We start from the raw sequence: 22,410 nt of genomic DNA, 5'->3' as shown, positions 1-22,410 counted from the left end.
ATCTTGAGAGACCGTGCTGCAGAATAGTGTTAAGCTATCAGACGGTGTATATGTATCACACCGAGGATGTGCACTTTGGAGAGGAGGAGAGAGATATGCTGTAGCATTTTTTTGTTTGTATAAATAAACATTTTTTAATAAAGCAGAGAGGGGAGCCAGGTGGTGCCATGCATTAGACGCTGGCCTTTCACCCCTGGGACCAGCCTCTAGCCTGAGCTGGTTTTAAGTATCCTCTCTGGAATGAACTCGCGTTCTCTGTCCAGCTCCTTACCAAAAGATGGAGCAGGGCTACCCAGACTGGCGAAGCACATCCATTTATTTAAAAAGTTGCAGTTAAGACTAGAATTTTCATTGATATTACAGCATTGGGTGCCATCAAGCCATTTCTAGAGAAAAATGAGAAATTCTCAATTATGGGTTGAGTCCATCACAGTTTACCGTGCAGGCTTTGCAGTGCATTTCAGTGATTGTTGTAAAATTGTGTGCAGCGAAAGATACTGGTTGGTATAAAGGCTTAGCATTTCCTAATCTACTTGTTTACTGTGCTGTGCTGTATTGTATGAAACGATACCAGTCTCATTAGGAATAGACTGGAAGCTCGCAAGAGGGTGGAAATTGTTCTTTGTGGTATGTAAATATGGTTCTTGTTTGGTTTTAAAGCTGGGAGGTAGAACGATAGTTCAAAAATTTAGTCCCCTAGAAAAAGACTTTAATTTATATAGTGTCTCACCAAGTCTCTCAAATATCTCAAAACACTTCAAGTATGTTGAATTGCTTTCAAAGATTTTTGGTCACCTGTCACTAATACCTCCTTTATGTAGCTTGGTGTCAAATTTTGTTTGATAATCACTCCTGTGAAGCACCTTGGGACGTTCTATTACATTAAAAGGCACTGTAATAAATGCAAGTTGTTGTGCTTAAGCTCAGGAGTGGGGCTTGAACACAGCCTTGTGGCTCTGAGGGGCGAATGCTACCAACTCTGGGTCATGTTGAGTATGGTATTTACAGTGTGTTATTACTGCCCAGTAACACAAGGGTTGTTTTGACATTGCAGGAGGATGACGAAGAAGACTTCAATGATGGCGAACTAGATGAAGAGGAGGAGGAGGAGGATGAACAATTAGGTGAGAATTAGAGTAATGTATTCGCTGTGTTTTTCTTTCAGGTCAGATAAATTCAGATATTTTGCGTGTGTGCCATGTAGTAGTGAGCAGTTTTTTTTTACTCTTCAAGCCTCCTCCATCTTGAGAATCTTGTGCGTTAAAACACTAGTGCAAAGTCAGTGAATGGTTAACAAAATTAAGCATTGGCACCACTGAGTAATTCTAAAAACCCAAATAATTGATATGATGCACTACTTGTGGAGAGTTCTGCAGTTCGATCACTTCCTAAAGAGCTGCCCTGATGACTCGGTTGGTACGGTCAGTCTGCCACTGAGTCGCATAGACCAGGAGATCCCGGGTTTGATCTCCAATTGACTGCAGTTACCCAGTCTCAGTCGAGGGTGGTAATGGGGGTGCTTCATTTGGTCTAGATACGTCTTGGCTAGGGAGAGGGAGGGAAAATATGCCCAAAATTCCCATTTGTTACTGTTTATCCTCGTATTTGAGTGTGTTTGGTGCCTGGGGAGCAGTATATCAAAAGGAACCTATGCCTTCAAGAGAAGGTAATTCGATGCCACACACAGATCCCTTGTTGTATTAGTATGTCCAGTAGACTTTGCTGTTGCTGGCCCTGGTCTAATGTCTTTTTTTTTCCCTCCGCCTTCCCCTCTTCAAAATAGGGGTCAAAGGACAGAAGAGGAAACGAGAACCTGAAGATGAAGGCGAGGAAGATGATTAAATAAATTTCAGATGTTAACCTATTGTGATTGACTGTTTTTACCTGTTTCCTCCCCTCCCATTGTTGCTGTGGGAATGATGAGTGTAGGAAGAAAACTCCCATTACTACTTACTGCTGCTCTGGGATGTTTGGTTTTTTGTTTTCTTTTGGTGTTGTGCATTTGGATGAGTTGCCATTGCAGGCGGGCGAGGCCCAAAACCAAGTAATGTTGTGTCTTTTTTTTTTGTTATGGGTGGATTGAGCAGCCATTTTAAACCATTTCACGAATCATATCCACAGCAACATATACCAAATGGCATATTCTTAATAAAACAAAATGGAGAGAGGGTGTGCTTGTATTGTGCAGAAAATGGCTGCCAGTTTTGGAAAGTGAGGCTGGTGTATGTTTTTTTTAAAAAAAAAATCCCCCCCCCAAAAACCCACCCTCTTCCTGGCTCTTGTAGGTGTGAGGAATGTTTTCTGTAAATAGTGACCAAAGCTCACTCGCTCTTTTCCACCATTTTTTCCCTCTCTCTCTCTCTCTCTCTCTTTCTCCCCCCACCCCCTGTTTATAGCCTGACTTCTGAAAATGGCACCCATTTGAATAAAAGTCCTAATCGATGATTGGTCGTGTGATACACAGTTGTAATAAAAAATATTAAGTTTGAACCCTGTTTGCCGGCACCCGTGTACTAATTTTTGGTCTGTAAAATATAATCTGAATACCGTAGAGGAGAAGAAAAGCTGCATTTATTTCCTCCTTGTGCTGTACACTTTGATGAATTTTTTTACAAGCATCATTATGCAGAAGAATAATTATAGCACGTAGTGTTGAATGGGTGTGTTTTCATACATTCGAGGGCATAATACTAATGCAGAATTGTATTTTCTTATCTTAGTGAAGTCAGTAATATTGACTGTGGGTGGGGGAAGGGGTGGGGGTGGGGGGAATGCCTAGTGAATGTACAGAGTTTTACTTTCATATCCGGGGTGACTGTATTCCTAGTTGATATTTCATCTGTACAAAAAAATTTCCGCAGTTTTTTTTCTCAGCAAAGCCAAACTTTTAGTTTTGTGTCTGTTTTTTGTCATTCATTCAACAGTTTCAATAAATCCTTTTTTTTTATATACAATTTTTCGTGACTTCTTTTGAGTGTTAGGGCCACTATTGCGGGCTGGCTTGGGGTCTTTTTAGGGGGGGGGGGTTGTGATTTAAAGCCTTTGGAAACCGTTTATTTCTACCTCTTACGATTTGCGTTGGGCTATACAACTCGGAGATTTGGCTAATACGTTTAGTTCCTTTTTGTTTAAGGTGAGTGATGTTTGTCCTAGAATGGTACCACACAGAAGGAGGCCGTTCGGCCCATCGTGCCTGTGCCGGTTTGGTGGTGGGGAATGGAACACTTCCCCATTTTGGGCAACCAATGTCAGCGGCAGGTGTTCAACGCAAAATAAAGCTCGCTCTGCTCTGCTGTGCTCTGACAATGTGCCTCGAGCTCGGAAGAGTACACTACTGGCAAAAAAAAATCCTGGGGGGACGAGGAGAACTTTTTTTTAACGCAGTGAGTTGTTATGATCTGGAATGCGCTGCCTCAAAGGGCGGTTGAAGCAAATTCAATAATAGCTTTCAAAAGGGAGTTGGATAAATACTTGAAAAAGAGAAATTTGCAGGGCTGTGGGGAAAGAGCAGGGGGGAGTGGGGCTAATTGGATAGCTCTTTCAAAGAGCCGGCATAGACAACGATAGGCCAAATGGTCTCCTTCTGTGCTGTATAATTCTATGATACTACATCAGATACTGAGATCTGAGTGAAATTACCAAATATGGGGCAGTTTTGTTGCTGTGAACACATGTTCGTGAGGAACGAGATTTGAGTCCCAAAATCTTCATCCAGAACCCCTACAGCCGGAAGACTTTGACCCTATCCCCCTCTGTGTTTATTTAAAATACAGGTGACCTCTTTGACATAAAGGTGCTCAATACTCATACGACATATTTATTGATCTTTACAATCCTCGGTACATGAATACCAAATGTTGCAAGTGATCCAGTAACGGGAGCAGCAGTTCTAGGTTTGATGGGTTGGTTCCATTATTGCTGTATCCTCAACAGTGACATTTTACACATCAAACTTTTACCCACTTCCAGGTGAGGGAGTTAAGACCAGGTGAGTGAAGCTGATGATCTCATTGAGGGAGTTAAGACCAGGGAGTGGGAGCGTTTCCTTGAGAGAGCTTGAGGCAGACTGGGATGAGAGTGAAAGTGTGAGTGAACACGAGTGTGCGCGTGGGAGAACGAGTCAGTACCTGATAAAAGTCGTAATCCAGGGGACGCACGGCAGCTAATAGTGGGCTCCAATCTTAGCACTCGTTTTCTCACCTACTCCTCCCTCACGCAGTCATGGCTGAGGTGGAAGGAGGAGACAGAATTTATTCTTGCGAACTATAAGTACCACTTGGTGATTCATATTATTCGAGACTTCAGTGCAGATAAAGCTAGTTTCAGAGTTGTCGTACGGCTAGTACTGAAACCACAATGGTGTTTCAGGACCTTTACAATCGCTCGATGTCATTTACTCTTATTATCTATCGCTTATCATTTTGGCAACGTTTTTTATCTTACCTATTGTAAACATGCCTTTTAACGATTGTACAAGAGCGGATTTGACGCCAGATTAAGTCGGGCGTATTTAGTATTGTCTAGTAAAATATAAGGGCCCCAGACCGAACCTTGGCACAGGGTCTCCACAAGCCAAACGCCCCCCCCCACAATCCGGAGACTCCATTAGAATCATAAATCAATAGTCCAGACTATGAAGAATGATTGAGAGGTTCACGGTCTACTGGAGTCTAGACTTGTTTAAATTTGGTACGTGGGTGTGCAATTTCATTGAAAACTCATTTTAAGTACCTGTGATTATTGTAGGCAGTGGTGTGATGGGTATTTTCAATGTTAAAGGTGTCTCACTGTGGCACATAATAACTACTATTTTATAGTGAGGGCAATCACCCTGTGATTGTACAGTCTGGCCACTGTTTCCATAAATTGCTCAAAATGCTTTTGATTTTTTTTTCCTCAGTAATTGAAATTCCTAATGTCCAAAATAAGGCTTTAAACAAAGTTTTAAAATTACACAATAACATGAATTAAATTTATCTATTGAATTGTCTTTTGCGTGTTCATTAAAATTTTTACTTGAAGGCTTCAGCCTCTCTCAAAAGCCAGATATTTTTTGTCCAGAGCTGTGACTCTGAACTAAATTTGGATTGTGTGGTCTGAGCGTATGCGGTTTACAAAGGATAAATCAGGATCGTTCAGCCGGTTCTACTGATGGGATATTTTTCTCGACTTTCTAGCACTTCTTCCCCCAAATGGTTTTAAAAACCAGAGGACAAATTTCAAAAGCTTTACTGAGGTACTTTATAATTTTAAAAAACAATCAGGCTGAGTGAGGGAGAGAAATCGGTGGTGTTCTGAAGACACACCTGTTGCAGCTTTTTACATAGAATGTACGGCACAGAAACAGGCCATTCTGCCCAACAGGTCCATGCTGGTGTTTATGCTGCACATGAGCCTCCCCCCTCCCTACTTCATCTAACCCTATCAGCATATCCATCTATTTCTTTCTCTCTTGTGTTTATCTAGCTCCCCCTTAAATGCATCTATGCTAGTCACCTCAACTATTCCTTGTGGTAGCGAGTTCCACGTTCTAACCACTGTCAGGGTAAAGAAGTTTCTCCTGAATTCTGTATTGGATTTATTAGTGACTATCTTATATTTATGGCCCCTAGTTCTGGTCTCCCCCGCAAGTGGAAACATCATCTCCACGTCTACCTCTCAAACCCTTTCATAATCTTAAAGACCTCTATCAGATCACCCCTCAATCTTTTTTTCTGGAGAAAAGAGCCCCAGTTTGCTCAATCTTTCCTGATAAATATAACCTCTCAGTTCTGGTATCATCCTAGTAAATCTTTTTTCCACCTTCTCCAGTGCCCCTATATCCTTTTTATAATGTGGAGACCAAAACTGTACACAGTACTCCAAGTGTGCTTTAACCAAGGTTCTATACAAGTTTAACATAACTTCTCTGCTTTTCAATTCTGTCCCTCCTTTTTAAAAAAAAACCCTTTTGTGTTTTCTAAACTTTTATTTAAATAATTATTAAACCGGATAGTAAAAGTGAGTCTTTGTTAAATGTTAAATTCCCAAGAGAAACATCAGTTGAATTTTGAAGTCAACTAATTATCACCTGTGTATTACTGACACACAAGGTCAATACTAACTGAATACACCTGTGAGACATTCTCATTTCTAATACCTGGGAGGGAGAGGTGGATAGAGAAAGACAAGTACAGAGAAAGATCATTTCTAATTTGATTTTTTTTAAAAAACAAGTTGAATTCTGAAAGCAAATAAACTTCTGAGGGAACCAGGAAGGGAGAATGGGAGAGAAACTGGTTGAAGATGATGTGTTCTCGGCATTGCCCTTGAGGGGGCATCGAGTGGGGGAGAGTGGATGAAGAGTTAAAGGTGTGATGAGTGAGTGTGGAGCAAGGGAGAGGATACAGTGTTTTAGTGGGTGGTTCAGAGGGGAAGAGGGTAGTGGTAGTGATAGGCAGGAAGGAAAGGGGCTGTGATGGGAGTAAGGGTATGGAAGGGGGGGGGGAATGTAAGTGCATAAATAAGATGATGAGAAGGGAGCTTCGGAGGACCACATTTTCCCACCACCCCAAATGCAGCCTGCAGCCATTGATGGCACCATTCCCTGCTGTACCACATCTCACCTAATGGGAAACAAGAAAAAGAAGCATGAAGAGTTAAGAGAAGCAGCAGATAAGAGCAACATGAAGACATCAGGTAAGTAAGGGAGTGACCTTATTCTCTTACTCGCCATGTGCAAGGCCTCAGGAGATTGACTGTGTATGCACTTTATTGTAAACTGCTATGTAAACATTTCCTATGGAGAGCCTGATGTTAAAATATCCACACTTGCCTGTTATATTTCTTTGTGATGGCAATAGGTGCTGTAATAGGAGTTTCAGTATTATTTGTGACTTGCCTGTGGTACTGTATTATCTTTTCCCTACAAATCGCTCAATGTGCTTGCAGGAAAAAAAATATAACCTACCATTTATTTTTTTTCCCCCAGAAACAAATTAAAATTTTTTACTTGAAGACTTCGGCCTCTCCCAAAAGCCAAAGGCATGGACTTGATATTTCTGCCCAGTGGTGTGACCTTTTTGTAAGAAGCCATTGTTCATATAGGTGTACATCCACATAATTTATGAGGTCACTGACTATACACCTAAATATACAATCATACAGAGTGGAGTCACTGAACAGCGAATGACTAGAGCCATTGGCCTCACCATTATTTTGACAGTGAATATGACCTGTAAGAGAGACCATACTCTCAGACTTGCTGTGCACAACATCATGGATGATTGAGTAAAATATTAATTGGTAAAGACAAGGTGAACTCAATGGGCCGAATGGCCTCCTGTGCTGTAACCTTTCTATGGTTCTAAATTTAAAACCTAAATTAGAAAGAATTTACTTGAAGAGCGAATGATCTGGGGAAACTTGTTGAGACAAAGACTTTAGGGGCAATCAGTACAGTTGGATGCTAGACTGGGAAGTTGGGGAATTACAGTAATTTGAAATAACTTTTTCTCATTCTTGACTACTCTTGTGTTCCTGAAAGTGCAGACTCTGGGCTACAGTCCTACCTATACAGGCAGTCTCCCTGTATATATCTCAAGTGAGAAGTGTGATTATATAAGAAGGTACCATGATAAATGTCTGCATAAAATCTTATTTGCTTAATCCAGTTTTTTCAATATTAAGTGGTTCCAGAAAGCTACATGCAAAAAAGGACAATGTGATATGATATGCTGCTAAATACAGCCCAGTGTATTAAGTTCATCTTTGGTGATCTTTGTCACCAACCTCACCCTTTGCTCTGCACTATGGCTGAATCAGCTTGGCATCTCACTTCTGAAAAAGGTCCAGCTGTCACCAGTAGAGGCATTTTGAGTTTGATTCCTACTGTGTCCAGCCTCCTTTTTGAGACCTCCTTTATGGCTGGTTCCTGCATTCATCCAGCAGAGGGTGCAGGCATCTGAGCCTCTCTTTTGGAGGACTTTTGTGTAACGGCCAGAGGAGGGCACTCTGATCTTCCACTCCGCTTTGGACTGTCGCACAGTCCCAATACAGCCACTCTGACCGCTCTGCCGAAGCACCATTAACGCTTGGCGGAATCTTTTTCTCTTTTTAAGGAATTTTTATAGCACGTAGGGATCTTATCGTGTGATGTGATCAGAGACAAAATACTCTTTGAACACTACATGATGTGGAGATGCCGGTGATGGACCGGGGTGGACAAATGTAAGGAATCTTACAACACCAGGTTATAGTCCAACGGTTTTTTTATAAAACTGTTGGACTATAACCTGGTGTTGTAAGATTCCTTACATTTGAACACTACAGGCAGCATTTGAGATGCAGTACAGTTTCAACCACCTATATCTCCAAAATTTTGTGAAGTCAGGGTAATCTCAACTTTATTTTTCCCTCCCTCTACTGAGGCGCTGATTTGTGCTCGAGTATAGTTCCATAGCCCCTCCAGTACCCCATACTTCACGAGAAGAACTCAGACTGATTGATTGTTATGCTTGCTGGGTCAAGGAGGTGAAAAGTAAGCTAGCGTTCTTGTGCCTGATCACCATCTGTAGGAAGTGTGTGTCTGTGGGGACAGACTCTGACTTGATTGTGTTGTCATGTACAGTGGGCTAGGCCAGTTATACTCACTGTCCTGGCTCACCTTTGGATAGGTTTCTAGGAGATCATTGGTACCTGTAGAACCGTTTCCTTGGCATAAGTACCCATCTGCGAGAGAGAAGCAACTTAGTAAATATCGAGTTATATTGAAACTACAGCACAGCCTATGCCAGCGATTATGCTTTACGCGGGCTACATCTTAACCCTATCAGGATTCCCTTCTATTCCTTTCTCTCCCCTCATCAAATAGCTATTTGATAAGTTTTATCTTGTCACAAATATCTGTCCACTTTCTTCTTCCTCATTGGTTAAGTCTTTCTATTTGCATGAATGTTTTATTTTCATTATTCACTGATCACAAAGTACAGACGAGGATGACATTCGGCCCGTCTTATTCATCCATCCATAGAAACCCATGATTCCCCGTCACTCCATCTAAGTGTCTCTTGAACCACTCCGGAGTTTTTGCCTTCACTACCCTACAGCTATTCCAGATATTGATCAATCTGCATGAAGAAATGCCTCTCAACTTCCATATCCCACAAAACCTTTCTCCTACCTCCCCACTAAAAATTCTACCCTATTACATTTGAGTAAAAGAGAAATTTATTCCAGTCACCCTGTAGCAAAAATATCAATAATAATTCACATTAAAAATCACAAGCTTCCCTGTAAACTTTCAAATCCCATCTTCCAATTGCTCCAGTATCTCGCTTCAGTCAGGCAAAATCGGTAGCCTTGACCCATGGTAAGAAAGAAATAGACCATTGTATACAGGACATGCAGCAGGCCTCATGCTGTGAGCAATGCCACAGGAGATCTAACATTTAGAAAGTATCTATGACAAAACACTTATAGGCACATTTTCTTCCAGTTGGACTGACATTTTTGCTCACGTAAGCAAAAGAAGGAAAATATACCCACTAATGTCAACTTGTTCTGCGTATTGTGTTTGTTGGATTAACAACAGTCCCTTTACCTTCAAAGTAATTCATTGTGCAGAAATGCAAATATATGATGCTTATATTTTTAGGACCAGGAGTAGGCCATTCAGCCCCTCGAGCCTGTGCCCCCATTCAATTAAATCATATCTGATCTGGAGCTCAACATCATTTACCTGCCATAGCTCTATATCCCTTAATATCCTTACCTAACAAAAATCTAGCAATCTCAGTCTGGAAAGCTCCAATTGTCCCCCAGCATCCGCAGACTTTAGGTGAGAATTCCTGATTTCTACTACCCTTTGTGTAGAAAAAGTGTTTCCTCATTTCCCTCCTAAATGGCCTTGCTCTAATTTTATTACGTCCCCTCGTTCTTGATTCCCCTAACAGAGAAAATAGTTTCTCCGTATCTACCCTATACAACCCTTTTAACATGATTTATCTTTCTTGGGTGCAAAGTGAATGATCTCACATTTCTACCACATGCAACTCCATCTGCCATAGTTTTGCCCACTCACTTAATCTGCTTTATGTCCCTTTGAAACTTCCTGCTCCCATCTGCACTACTTACTGTTCCATCTAATTTAGTGTCATTTGCAACATTACTTATGGTTCCTTGAATCCAACAGCAGGTATTGAATGGATTCCTAATTCCACAATTATGGATCGAATTGTATGTGGAATGTTTACTGGTCCCAGAGCCAGTTAAATATTGTTATATATAAATTGTGAGAAACTAATTTTGCTGCGTTCAGTCATCTGCGCAGCCAGCATATCCAATAAAGACTTTCCTGTTCTCATTCACTTATTCAGTCTTCTCAAGATGTGAGTATGCATTTTCCACTCTGCTGCTCCCATCTGTGGGGGAGACACATGCCGGTGCCTTGAAAAGTTTTCGGCCAGATGCCATCTTGCAATGAGTGCGACTGCCCACGCCATCCGAGTTCACCTTTTGTTCAATCGCATCCCAGTCGTGCTCCGTGCACATTTTATTCTACAGTTACAGCTGTTTCCTGCCCGTTTAATCACTGTATTTCCTAAGCAGAGCTCAGAAGAAAATGTATCCCCAGACACAGCCATCTTAATACAAATATAAACTGATTTTTTAAAAATTTGATTATAACACTCCGAAGGAAGTCCTCTCCTGCACCCGTTTGTGCTGTAGAAATTATACGATTATTGCTAACTCACCTGTTAATTAGTTCATGAGTAGTGTTTATTAAAATAAATAGTAGCCATAGGCCTGTAGTTATTCAATAAATGCCTGTCTATCACTCCTGAATGTATGAGGTCGAAAGCAGTGTGTGTGTAATCCTAATGTTACCCACCATCACGCCAACTGAACAGGCTTTGATGGTGACACTGAACAAATTCAGGTAATTAGGGCATTGACTCAAACTGGAGAAATGTGGCTCCCCCTTTTAGGAAATGGCCTTTACTAAAGCCTCATTGGAATAGGAATTAAAAACAAGGCGAATTGGTGCACTTTGCTATTCTTGATGTTGAGATCCTGTTCCCTCATGCTAATGGTGCTGTGAAGTTTACGATGACCTTAACTCGACAAGGGCAGCAGAGATTTTACTTATTTTTTTTCTTCCAACATTCTCTTCTGCCGACACTGAAGCCCCATTGGGGCTGGCGCCTTCGGTCCTCCAGCACTCTTCATTCCTTAAGACTTGAGCCTGTCAGTCAGCGTTCGCAGACTATTCGACTGTGACAAGTTTGGGTCCGTTTTCTCTCTCTCTCTCTCTCTCTCTCTCACACACACACATGCATTTTCTGCTCCACCAGGGATCACCGGATAGTGATCGGGATCATGAAGCCCTCGTGATTTCTGATATACACTCACGGTGGGCAAAAATTTACCCTTATATGGCATACACATGACCTAACGAGGACCTCATTAACGGAATAATTAAAGTTGAATGCAATCTGCAGCAGCAAAATTCACGTTTTCAGCAGCTTCATATCATCTAGTTCTTTTGGAGTCCTTATTTCTTGAACTGAAGAAATTTTCTCTTTTACAATTTGTGTAAGTGTGTAACTCGGCTGTTTAATATGGTTTGGGTTAAATTTAAAACATTTACCGCACTGACTGCTGTGAAATAAATGGCTTAAAAGAACATCACCGACTCTCCTATGAACAAATCAGTGGATCATTTGTTCTTCGGCTATAAATATGTAATGCGATCATATAATTTGCCTGACTGATGGAATGAAGGTTTCCGCTCTCTGGTACCTGTATAAAGTACTTGGGGATTCGCAACCCAATTATGTCAATACAACATCGTTGCATCATTTGTGCACGATGTAGTGACAAAAAAATGATGTTTGACACTGGTAATCTAATTCTGCCAAGCTTGTAAAACAAATCCTGACATGTACGTTTTAAAATAGCTTGTCTCCGGGATTACATTTGCTTAAATAGAAAAAAAACCTGCTAATCAGATATGACTTAATCCTTCAATATCGGTTGTCTGTACCCTGTTTGAGTGTGTAAATAATAAACAGTCTCCCTTCTTCCTTCCTTGACTTGCACAGACATCAAGGTGACACTCAAGTAGATTTGCCTGGAACCTGAAATATTTGAGCACTTGACTCTCAATGATTCTCCCTGTCCCTGAACTATCTGTCACTCAAACCTTCCTGTCTCAGTTTGTTCCATTCTCACTGATGCCATGGAAAATATCCTATGTCAAGGCAGAAGAAAAGGTGGCATCAACCATCTTGCTTTCCTGAATTATATCTCCTTTTGACTGATCATAAAACATTTGAGTTAGACCTATCCGTATTATCCAAATATCCAGTGCTATTTATGGTGGACTTCAATGTAAACACTACAATGAGGATCCAAGCCATTCAAAGTGTACTATCTTAATAAGTAAGTCACTAGCATATTTCCATATTTAGTGCTGTGTTGCTAGGGACGATCCATTTGGTTGTTTGATCTTAGCTTTGAATGGTGAAAGCCAAATTTTAAGTGTTTCTCATGGTCCAAATTTCAGCTTTGTAATCCTGAGCCAATTGAGAGAATGTAAAATTTGGTTTTGGAAGGCCTAACCCCCTCTCCCCGCTCACTGAAATGACTGGCTGTGCTCGGGCAGTGGTTATGGTACTGGACTAGCAGTCTTAGATCATGAGTTCAAATCCCATCATGGGAGGTTGTGAAGTAAAATTTGTGGGCCATGAAAGCTGCTGGATTATCACAAAAACCCATCTAATGCCCTTCCTTCAGGGAAGGGAACCTGTCACCCCTTTACTCGATCTGGTTTATACATGATTCTAGTTCATACTGTGGTTGACTCTTAATATCCTCCGAAGCGGCCTAGCCAGCCAACCAGTTGTACTAGAGATGGGCAATAAATGTGGCCTTGCCAATGTTTCCCATATCCAGAAAAAAAATTAAAACTAGGTTCTGAATATTCCTCCCTAGTATTCGCACAGCATGCTATAAAGATCTCGGAAACTCAACTGTCTGAATGGAGTGAACCTTTCAGATCTATAGTAATCCTGACAGGACAGAAAGAAAAAAGATGTATGGTGGAGAAAGAGAATGAATTGTGGGTAGGAATAAATCTAAGCAAAAATTTATAACTAATAAAAAGAAAAGTTATACTGAAGTGATGGGCTGGTAAAATAATTGGTTCAGTTTTCAGCTCCCAACCAAAAGGTCTTGAGTTTGATTCCTGTCCCAATTTCTGAAAGCTGCCACAAACTAACACTGATGTACCACTGATGAGGAGTAAATGTACCATAATATTACTTCTTCCTTATTCTGTGGACTTTTTTGAGCCAAGCGTTATATGAAAGTATAGATTTATTGATGTGTGACTGACTTTACAGAAATAACAGTCCTGAGAATGTTAACTTTGCAAATTGATTGTCCCACTCAGCTAGTTTCAGATACAAGAAAAAAAAACATTCAAACAATTTGTAGTGTTGGAAGAGTTACATTATAATAATAATTTAAGAATATAGGATTGGGAGATTGCATGGAACACTGGGTTAGAACCATACTCTTCGAACTTTGGGATCTGAGTAGCATTGGAATTGCGACTGGTGGAAGGAAAGTCTCTTCACTCTGATACTTCTATAGGTCTCCAGTTAATAGTTTGGATATTCAACCCAATTCTTATTTGGCACGAGCCCACAGCGCAAACTGGTTATAATTTATTAACCCCAGCAAAAAAATTCAAAGTCCATCTTTAGTTATATACTAAGGCCTGGAGTTTCCGTTTGTTTCCCCGCCCAGATATCAGCGCAATCTGGTCGGAATCGCGCAAAAGATGGCGGAATTTAAAACGTAAGTGAGTTACGCCCATAACCATTTACACCCGAATTTCCGCGATCTTTTACGCTGATACAAAAGTAAATTTGCCCGAAGCGGTTCCCGCCCTCAAAACTGGCCACGCCCTCAGGTCGAAGTGGTTGGGGTTGTGAGTTTCCGCCGATTGCGCCTGTCTGCACTCAGAAATTAGTGTTCAGAATAATTTTAGAAGCAACAGGTCATACCTTACTGAGTCCCTTTGGTAGTACTCACCTCTGAATCAGAAGGTTGTAGGTTCAAGCCCCACTCTAGGATTTGAGTACATAATCTAGGCTGAAACTTCAGTGGAGTACTGAGGGAGTGATACATTGTCGGAGGTGATGTTAAATTGAGGCCCCGTAAAAGGTTACATGGTACTATTCAAATGAGCAGGGAGTTCTGGTACCTTGGCCAACATTTCACCCTCAATCAACGTCACCAAAAACAGATTAACTAGTCTTTCGATGAATTTGTTGTTCATAAATTAGCTGCCAATTTGGTTACATAATGATGCCTACATTTCAAAAGTAACTTATTGGCTGTAAAGCAATTTGGGACGTCCTGAGGACGTGAAAGTTGCTATATAAACGCAAGTTCTTTATTCACTATATTAGTGAGAAAGGGATATTTGGTCTTCCAAAAGCATTTGGTAGGGCTTTACTTTGGAGGTGTTTAACAAAGATAAAGGTGAAATTAATGACTAGCCAGGGTGAAATTTGGCTTGGAAATTCATAGAATCATAGAGCACAGAAGCACATTCAGCCCATCGTGCCTGAAAGAGCCATCCAATTAGTCCGACTCCCCTGCTCTTTCCCCATAGCCCTACAAATTAAAGAAACTTAGAAATGGACAATACTCAATCTGGAGGAAGCAGTGGCTAATGAAGCTGTTCAAGAATGTGTTCTAGGGCTTCTGCTATTTATTCATAAATAATACGGCTTTGATGATGCCAAGCTATGTGAGCAGGTGATTAGGGTAAGGAAGGTTGACAGCTTCCAAAGGGATCTGAACAAATTAAGCAGATGGACAAAAATAACAGATGGAATCGAATGTAGAAATTGTTGAGTAATGACATAGGTAAAGGAAGACTGGAACATGTATCATGATGGAGGTGCCAAAGGTGGGAAAAAAATTAAGATTTTTGCTGCAATTAGTAACCATTTGCAGAAGATATCCAGTCAATTCAACACTGCTACCAGCAAGACCGATCAAGTAATGGGATACATCTCAAAGGGATTGAATTGCATATCAAAAGAGGTTGTTTTAATCTATAGGGTGTGTACTTTTGGTCCCTCATTATAGAAAGGACATTGGAGCCATGGAAAAAAAGTAACGTAGATTCACTAGGATGAAACCAGGAACAAGAGGAAGGATAGTTATGATTAGAAACTAGGGCTGCATTCACTAGAACAATGAAGGTTAAGGAGGATGAATTGAGATGTTCACAATTTTGAAAGGGTTTGAGAAAGTAAATAGTAAAATATTATTTCTGTTGGTTGGTGAATCAGTAATAAGGAAGCGTAAATTTTAAGGATGGATACATAAATTTTTGGCAGACAGGCTTTTTGAAGGGTATCCGAGGTAAAAAGATATCTGTGACTGTCTCTATGAATGGAATTGGCCATTTCCGGTCCTGTATAGACCTAAGGAAATTGGGGCTTGGGAGGGAGGGGGTTAGTCTGACTACGTCTAATGATGAGTCATGGTAACTATGGTCTCACCGAGCTTAATTTCATTGCCTTAGTGAGTCAGGGAGGATTTTCCCAGTTTCTTTAGAAAGTGACCACAGGTTCTTCTCTCGTTTCCCGTCTCTCAAGGAGCTAGCACTCCTAGTGGTTACGGAGGGTGGTGCATGAGGTTCTATCGCAATGGACAGGGTGAGCACTGATGGGCCTAATGGCCTTTTCTCATCTTTCTATAGGCTTATACAAACTTAGGAATAGTGCTAGAAATATAAAGGAGGAAGTTAGAAGAATGTTTTCATTGTTATTAGAATATGGAATAATTTACCACAAGTGGCTAATGAAACTGACCTGTCCTTGAGCATGAAGAGGGGAGAAAATTGGGAAAAAAGTTTTTCATGATTTCTTTTTATACCTATTACATTTTTAAAGGTTCTCATAGGGTCTTTATGTATCTAACCTCTGCTGTAACTGACCTGGGGGGGACAGTGTAGGGGGAGCTTTACTCTGTATGTAACCCGTGCTGTACCTGGGGGTGTTTGATGGGATGGTGCAGAGGGAGATTTACTCAGTATGTAACTCGCGCTGTACCTGCCTGGGGGTGTTTGATGGGATGATGCAGAGGGAGCTTTACTCTGTATGTAACCCGTGCTGTACCTGCCCTCGGGGTGTTTGATGGGATGATGCAGAGGGAGCTTTACTCTGTATGTAACCCGTGCTGTACCTGCCCTGGGAATGTTTGATGGGATGATGCAGAGGGAGCTTTACTCTGTATGTAACCCGTGCTGTACCTGCCCTCGGGGTGTTTGATGGGATGATGCAGAGGGAGCTTTACTCTGTATGTAACCCGTGCTGTACCTGCCCTGGGAATGTTTGATGGGATGATGCAGAGGGAGATTTACTCTGTATGTAACCCGTGCTGTACCTGCCCTCGGGGTGTTTGATGGTTCAGTGTAGAGGGAGATTTATTCTGTATGTAACCCGTGCTTTACCTGCCCTGGGGTTGTTTGATGGGACAGTGTAGAGGGAGATTTACTCTGTATGTAACCCATGCTGTACCTGCCCTGGGGGTGTTTGATGGGACAGTGTAGAGGGAGATTTACTCTATATATAACCCGTACTATACCTGTACTGGGGGCATTTGATGGGACAGTCCCAGAGCAGGTACAGCACAGTATCAAGTTTGGATACTGAAAATCCAACCTACAAAATGCCATCTTGAGCATTCTATGAGTGCTAGTCACCATTGTTTGTATTATTGCACAAGACAATATAATTATTGGTTCAGAAGATAATTTAGCAAGACTTGCATCTTCAAAGCTAACTGTTTGGATGCCTTGGTTATTTACATAGTGGTATCAGGTGGGTAACACCTGTACCTCAAACTTAAGACACTGAAAATGAATAAGGAGGAAGGTGTAAACCACAGGTGCATGGTCTTACATGGCAGACCCTTTAGAAATGGATACACCTCTGCTCCTTATCACTTTATTTAACAGTGAGGAGGCTGCCCCTCTTCAGATTTGCACTGATTACTGGCTTTGTATTGAGAAAAAGCTGCTCAGATTTTATCACCAATCTGTACACATCAGCAGTCGTAGCCTTTTTCAAAGATGTATTTTTTTAAAATTGGTTTCTGAGTCTGTTAAACTGAAGGGGAGTTGCTGTCTCATTAGAGAGTTCTCAAGCAGGCTGGGTTCCGAGAACCCATCATGAACAGCTTGTTCTGTTGCTGGCCTGTTAGGCTGACCACTGAGAGAGAGAGCTTGCGTACCCGCAGATATGGTGTCTGCCGCAACAAGAATTTTAACCTAACCCGCCCAATTGGTTGCTCGTTTTACACTCTGAAGTTGATAGAAATTAAAATCAGATGTAGCATAATTGCATAATCTTCCCCTTCATTTAATAATTAAATGTTTGATGAGCAATTTACATTTGAGAAACTTCTAGATGGTTCGTTTAAAAAGCTAGACTGGCCCACAATCATATAGCTGTAAAATCTGTGAAATATTTTATATACAAGCTCCAGCGGCACCTTAACATAAACCCTTTCCAGCCCCTATTCTGTCCTACCTGAATCTTGCCCCTACCCTTCTCTGCCCTTTCCCTGCCCTATCCCCACTCTGTCCCTATTGCTCCGACTGTACTTCTATCCTGTCCCTTTCCTACACCCACCCTGTTCCTATCCTCGTTCCTATCCTACCCCTGCCCTACATTTATCCTCTCCCTCACCTGTCTCCTTTCCACCCTTACCCTGTCCCAACTCTACCCTTACCCTCCCACACCCTGTCCCAACTCTACCCTTACCCTCCCACACCCTGTCCCTACTCTGCCCTTACCCTGCCACACCCTGTCCCTACTCTGCCCTTACCCTCCCACACCCTGTCCCTACTCTACCCTTACCCTCCCACACCCTGTCCCTATTCTACCCTTACCCTCCCACACCCTGTCCCTACTCTGCCCTTACCCTCCCACACCCTGTCCCTATTCTACCCTTACCCTCCCACACCCTGTCCCAACTCTACCCTTACCCTCCCACACCCTGTCCCTACTCTACCCTTACCCTCCCACACCCTGTCCCAACTCTACCCTTACCCTCCCACACCCTGTCCCTACTCTGCCCTTACCCTGCCACACCCTGTCCCTATTCTACCCTTACCCTCCCACACCCTGTCCCTATTCTACCCTTACCCTGCCACACCCTGTCCCTACTCTACCCTTACCCTCCCACACCCTGTCCCTATTCTACCCTTACCCTCCCACACCCTGTCCCTACTCTGCCCTTACCCTCCCACACCCTGTCCCTATTCTACCCTTACCCCCCCACACCCTGTCCCTACTCTACCCTTACCCTCCCACACCCTGTCCCTACTCTGCCCTTACCCTCCCACACCCTGACCCCATTCTACCCTTACCCTCCCACACCCTGTCCCTATTCTACCCTTACCCCCCCACACCCTGTCCCTACTCTACCCTTACCCTCCCACACCCTGTCCCTATTCTACCCTTACCCCCCAACACCCTGTCCCTATTCTACCCTTACCCTCCCACACCCTGTCCCTACTCTGCCCTTACCCTCCCACACCCTGTCCCTACTCTGCCCTTACCCTGCTCCAACCCCTAACCTGCACCTGTCCTGCTCCCTATCCAGTTTGAACTTGGCACAAGATGGCAGCTCTAGTTAGAAAACATGCAACTTCTCCAAGCTGAACTAAACATATTATTGCAAATTAATTAGCGCAATTAACTTTAACCAAAAAACAACTATTTAGATATAACACACACACAAATGGCTGGATTGACTGCATCTCTCTAGAGGTAACCCATGGGCTCCCAACGTGAATCATTCAGGAGAATCAGCTGATGACTAATGGAGCTGGCTTTTGGTTTTAAAAAGAACATCAGATTATTCACTGCACTGGAGAAGTGCTCGAAGCAACCAGTTCACATTCCTTCAACTCGTGCAATATGATGACTGCTGCTACAGGAATCTTTGCCAATGACACTCCCTCTGATAGCCTGGCCAGACAACAAGCGCAGCCTCCTTATTATAAATCAGGACTTCAGTCTCTGCCAATCCGACCTGTACATACTGGAGCTGGTATGTGTCATCAGATACAAGTTAATACCAACCCTCCCCGCAACTGAGAACATCATATTTTCAAAGTAAAGAAGAATATAGGATGAATATCCTTCTTCTCCAACAATCTCCAGCTTTAGAAAAGTACCCATTGCTATATCAGATGTTTTCTCCCCCATAGCGTTTGACGTGGCCTCTTAGAATTACATTGTGATTTAGTTTTAATTTTGAAGCATTTTATTTTTGCCTGCCTTATTATCAGTTATCATGGTTGACAGAATAGATTCTTCTACAGCCACCTCTTTTGTGTCTTCACAGTCGAAGGCACAAAAAAAATACCAGAAATAGTGGGGAACCAAGGGTCTAATGAGAGTGAAGAACTTAAAGTAATTAATATCAGTAGAGAAAAAGTACTGGAGAAATTAATGGGACTAAAAGCCGATAAATCCCCTGGACCTGATGGCCTACATCCTAGGGCTCTAAAAGAAGTGGCTGCAGAGATAGTGGATGCATTAGTTATGATCTTCCAAAATTCCTTAGATTCTAGAATGGACCCTATGGATTGGAAGGTAGGGAATGTAACCCTGCTATTCAAGAAAGGAGGGAGAGAGAAAACAGGGAACTACAGGCCAGTTAGCCTGACATCAGTCATCGGGAAAATGCTGGAATCCATTATTAAGGAAGTGGTAACAGGGCACTTAGAAAATCATAATATGATTAGGCAGAGTCAACGTGGTTTTATGAAAGGGAAATCATGTTTGACAAATTTATTAGAGTTTTTTGAGGATGTAACTAGCAGGGTAGATAAAGGGGAACCAGTGGATGTAGTATATTTGGATTTTCAAAAGGCATTCGATAAGGTGCCACACAAAAGGTTGTTACACAAGATAAGGGCTCATGGGGTTGGGGATAATATATTAGCATGGAGAGAGGATTGGTTAACAGATAAAAAACAGAGAGCAGGGATAAACGGGTCATTTTCAGGTTGGCAGGCTGTAACTAGTGGGCTGCTGCAAGGATCAGTGCTTGGGCCTCAGCTATTTACAATCTATATTAATGACTTAGATGAAGTGACCGAGTGTAATGTATCCAAGTTTGCTGACGATACAAAGCTAGGTGGGAAAGTAAACTGTGAGCAGGACACAAAGAGTCTGCAAAGTGATATGGACAGGTTAAGTAAGTGGGCAAGAAGGTGGCAGATGGAGTATAATGTGGGGAAATGTGAGGTTATTCACTTAGGTAGGAAGAATAGAAAAAAAGAATATTTTTCAAATGGTGAGAAACTATGAAATATTGGTGTTCAGAGAGATTTGGGTGTCCTCGTACAAGAAACACAAAAAGTAAGCATGCAGGTACAGCAATCAATTAGGAAAGCAAATGGCATGTTGGCCTTTATTGCAAGGTGATTGGAGAACAAGAGTAAGGAAGCCTTGCTACAATTGTACAGGGCTATGGTGAGACCTCACCTGGAGTACTGTGCATAGTCTTGGTCTCATAATCTAAGGAAGGTTGTCCAGGTCTTGCTGCATGCAGGCTCGGACTGCTTCATTATCTGAGGAGTTGCGAATGGAACTGAACTCTGTGCAATCATCAGCGAACATCCCCATTTCTGACTTTATGATGGAGGGAAGGTCATTGATGAAGCAGCTGAAGATGGTTGGGCCTAGGACACAGCCCTGAGGAACTCCTGCAGCAATGTCCTGGGGCTGAGATGATTGGCCTCTAACAACCACTACCATCTTCCATTGTGCTAGGTATGACTCCAGCCACTGGAGAGTTTTCCCCCTGATTCCCATTGACTTCAATTTTACTAGGGCTCCTTGGTGCCACGCTCGATCAAATGCTGCTTTGATGTCAAGGGTAGTCACTCTCACCTCACTTCTGGAATTTAGCTCTTTTGTCCATGCTTGGACCAAGGCTGTAATGAGGTCTGGAGCCGAGAGGTCCTGGCGGAACCCAAACTGAGCATCGGCGAGCAGGTTATTGGTGAGTAAGTGCCGCTTGATAGCACTGTCAACGACACCTTGCATCACTTTGCTGATGATTGAGAGTAGACTGATGGGGCGGCAATTGGCCGGATTGGATTTGTCCTGCTTTTTGTGGACACGACATACCTGGGCAATTTTCCACATTGTCAGGCAGATACCAGTGTTGTAGCTGTACTCGAACAGTTTGGCTAGAGGCGCAGCTTGTTCTGGAGCACAAGTCTTCATCACTACAGCCGGATGCTGTCAGGGCCCATAGCCTTTGCTATATCCAGTGCACTCAGCCATTTCATGATATCATGTGGAGTGAATCGAATTGGCTGAAGACTGGCTTCTGTGATGGTGGGGATATCGGGAGGAGGCCGAGGTCGATCATCCATTCGGCATTTCTGGCTGAAGATGGTTGCGAACGCTTCAGCCTTGTCTTTTGCGTTCTGGACCCTGCCATCATTGAGGATGGGGATGTTTAAAGAGCCTCCTCCTCCCGTTAGTTGTTTAACTGTCCACCACCATTCACGACTGGATGTGGCAGGACTGCAGAGCTTTGATCTGATCCGTTGTTTGTGGAATCGCTTAGCTCTGTCTATAGCATGTTGCTTCCGCTGTTTAGCATGCCAATAGTCCTGAGTTGTAGCTTCACCAGATTGGCACATCATTTTTATGTACGCCTGGTGCTGCTCCTGGCATGCTCTTCTACACTCCTTATTGAACCAGGGTTGATCCCCTGGTTTGTTGGCAATGGTTGAGTGAGGAACATCCCGGGCCATGAGATTACAGATTGTGCCGGAATACAATTCTGCTGCTGCTGATGGCCCACAGCGCCTCATGGATGCCCAGTTTTGAGCAGCTATATCTGTTCTTAATCTATCCCATTTAGCATGGTGGTAGTGCCACACAACACGTTGGATGGTGTCCTCAGTGCGAAGGCGGGACTTCGTCTCCACGAGGATTGTGCAGTGGTCACTCCTCCCAATACTCTCATGGACAGATGCATCTGCGACAGGTAGATTGGTGAGGACGAGGTCAAGTAGGTTTTTCCCTCGTGTTGGTTCGCTCACCACCTGCTACAGGCCCAGTCTGGCAGCTATGTCCTTCAGGACTTGGTCAGCTCGGTCAGTCGTGGTGTTACTGAGCCACTCTTGGTGATGGACATTGAAGTCCCCCACCTGGAGTACATTCTGTGCCCTTGCTACCCTCAGTGCTTCCTCCACGTGGTGCTCAACATGGAGGAGGACTGATTCATCAGGTGAGGGAGGTGCTATTTCTTATGTTCTAATTATCACCTGATTGTTTTTGTTGATAGTTAGAAATTATT

The 22,410-nt window shown here is 42.6% G+C and overlaps 1 protein-coding gene across 2 annotated transcripts in view; it reads left to right on the top strand.

The window, feature by feature from the left end:
• Positions 1-2,954, top strand: part of anp32a (acidic (leucine-rich) nuclear phosphoprotein 32 family, member A) — a 30,942-nt gene extending 27,988 nt beyond the window's left edge. For both annotated transcript variants that reach the window (XM_067971359.1, XM_067971360.1), the window contains exons 6-7: positions 1,055-1,124; positions 1,784-2,954. In XM_067971359.1, coding sequence (XP_067827460.1) covers positions 1,055-1,124; positions 1,784-1,842 — 129 coding nt within the window. In that variant the 3' untranslated portion in view covers positions 1,843-2,954. The remainder of the gene's footprint in view (positions 1-1,054; positions 1,125-1,783) is intronic.
• Positions 2,955-22,410: the final 19,456 nt, after the last annotated feature.

The sequence above is a fragment of the Heptranchias perlo genome, chromosome 34 (assembly GCF_035084215.1).
Source record: "Heptranchias perlo isolate sHepPer1 chromosome 34, sHepPer1.hap1, whole genome shotgun sequence".
NCBI lineage: Eukaryota > Metazoa > Chordata > Chondrichthyes > Hexanchiformes > Hexanchidae > Heptranchias > Heptranchias perlo.
This window is presented reverse-complemented; position numbering and strand designations above follow the sequence as displayed.